Here is a 2,485-nt window from a genome sequence, read left to right as displayed (position 1 = left end):
CTATTTCTCTTCTTCTAACCTGATATGCTCTGTTATCTCAGGGATGACATCATTAATGCAGAAAATTAACATTAAGAAGTTATTTAGACCAGCTGCTATGAATCCGGAACCTGGAGCTAGACCATGTTTGAAACTTGACTGTAATGCTTAAGACCACTCTGAACTTGGTCTATTTATTCATCCCTTGCAAGCTGAATGAGTAATTTATTTATGCTCTCTGAACCTCCACTTTATCATCAGAAATATGTAAACATTAATAGAACCTGCCTCACAGAGCTGTTGTGAAAATTAAACTATTTAAGTCTTGAAGAATGACTGTGATACAGCAGTCAATAAGTATGAGGTATTATTATCTGGATGTGCTCACTGTTGCTGTGGAAATCCCTGGTCCCACTCGGCATGACTTGTCTCATCCTGTAAACCAGAGGCTAAAGTGGGAGCATAGAAAGGCACGTTTATTTCATTGTGCAAGGGAAGAAACAGTTGGGGCTGATGTTGCCAAGGCTGCTCAGTGAAAGTAAGGCAAAAGGTTACTTTTAAGGGGATTACAACTTAGGAAATTCATACAAGTTACAACAGCAACATTATTAATCAAACTACTTAGGTGCAATGTGGTTTCAACGTAACTTCTTGCATCCTGTGTTCAGAATATGGTGGTTAAATCCCACCCAGAGATGGAGAATTTACTACGTAGGAGTTTTAAAAGGTTATCCTGAATGTCAACATGGCATCTGAAGCAGTTTCTGCCAATTTCCTCTAGTTTGGTCAGCATCTAAAAAAGAGGGGAATCTGGATTTTAATGTAAAGCTATGAAGCATATCAAGCAAAGAAACCAGGATTCTAATGTAAAGCTAGGTGGGGTGCCAAGCAAGCTGCTGGAGGCTGACCTTTCAGTTAGCAGCCAAACGATTTAATCACTGCACCACCAGGGCCCCAACGCATTCTCCTCTACTTTAAAATTTAATTATTTTATTTGTGATGTACCTCTTCACTTCAAGAAAGGCAAAGGTTTTTACTCTTTTGTTCATCAATGCATTTAGAAGAGTGAGTGACACATAGGATATTTGTAAATATATGTGGAATATATTTGTGCTCACTATAACCTATGGAGGCACACAGACAAGGTTTGAAGCCAATCATGTAATTTATAGGAACCACATGGTGCATCAAACTGTAGAAAAGATGTTGCATATTTTTTTCCATGTCCTATGTAGGGCATATTTTACATCTTTGTTCCTCAAGCTATAAATTAAGGGATTCAACATGGGAATAACCAGGGTGTAAAATATTGAAGCCACTTTATCAGTGTTGAAGGAATGACCAGACTTGGGCTGCATGTACATAAAGATTAAAGTCCCATAGAACACTACCACCACGGTCAGGTGGGATCCACAGGTTGAGAAGGCCTTGTGCCTGCCCACAGCTGAGTTCATCCTGAGAATGGCCACAAAAACGAACAGGTAAGAAACAAGAACTATTAAAAGGGATGTAATCAAATGAATTGATGCTAAGATGAGGGTGATCAATTGAATTTCATGTTTGTTTGAACAGAGCAAAAATAACAAGGGATTAGTGTCACAGTAGAAATGACTGATGGCATTGTGGCCACAGAAGGATAAATTAAAAATCTTTATGGTAACTAGAAGAGAAGCAAACGTGCAATAAAGGTACAGGCTTGCCACCAGGGCCTGACACACCCTTTGTGACATGATGACTGTGTAGAGCAGAGGGTTACAGATGGCCGCATAGCGGTCGTAGGACATTGCTGACAGAATAAAATGTTCACCATTTATGAACAAGAGAAAGAAAGCTAGCTGTGTAGCACAAAAATAATAGGAGATTGTATTTTCATCCACAACAAAATTGACTAGCATTTTGGGTCCAACGGCTGTTGAATAACCAAGATCAGTGATAGCCAGGTGTCTGAGAAAAAAGTACATGGGAGTTTGTAGCTTGGAGTCCATCTTGGTGAGGATGATGATGCCCAAGTTGCCCACCACTGAGATCATGTAGATGATGAGGAACAGCCCAAACAATGGAGCCTGCAGCTCTGAGCAGTCTGTGATTCCTGTCAGAATGAATTCATTCATGACTGTTAGATTGTGTTTTTCCATCTTGGTCTATCAGGTAACCTATTCTGAATAGAGACAACAGCATAGTCAATAGGTTTTATGTAGCATCAACTGGTGGATTTTTATTATAGAAAAGCAATATGCTAAATGAATAAGATAAATCCACACTTTCTAGTATAGTAATTTGAGATTAAACCCCCTCCCACAAATAAGGCATAGGCACATGAAGATACAGGTAGAGAGAGAAGGAAAGAGGGAAAGAAAGAGAAATCTAACTTGTTATCAGTTGGTTAAAATTTGCTCCCCAAATAATATTTGTCAATGCCTGAGACATTTCGGATGTCACAACTAGGAGAAGGGTACTACTAGTATCTAATGGGAGCCTGAGGTGTTACTAAACATTCTACTATATG

The 2,485-nt window shown here is 39.2% G+C and overlaps 1 protein-coding gene across 1 annotated transcript; it reads right to left on the bottom strand.

Moving 5' to 3' along the window:
• Positions 1–1,166: 1,166 nt before the first annotated feature.
• Positions 1,167–2,114, bottom strand: LOC126080234 (olfactory receptor 8K3-like). Its single transcript, XM_049891496.1, has one exon. The coding sequence runs from the start codon at positions 2,112–2,114 to the stop codon at positions 1,167–1,169; it is 948 nt and encodes a 315-aa protein (XP_049747453.1).
• Positions 2,115–2,485: the final 371 nt, after the last annotated feature.

Source organism: Elephas maximus, chromosome 7, assembly GCF_024166365.1.
Source record: "Elephas maximus indicus isolate mEleMax1 chromosome 7, mEleMax1 primary haplotype, whole genome shotgun sequence".
Classification (NCBI taxonomy): domain Eukaryota; kingdom Metazoa; phylum Chordata; class Mammalia; order Proboscidea; family Elephantidae; genus Elephas; species Elephas maximus.
This window is presented reverse-complemented; position numbering and strand designations above follow the sequence as displayed.

What these genes read in the sequence shown, in the direction of transcription:
- LOC126080234 (XM_049891496.1), bottom strand. Translation starts at nt 2,114, where the DNA reads ATGGAAAAACACAATCTAACAGTCATGAATGAATTCATTCTGACAGGA.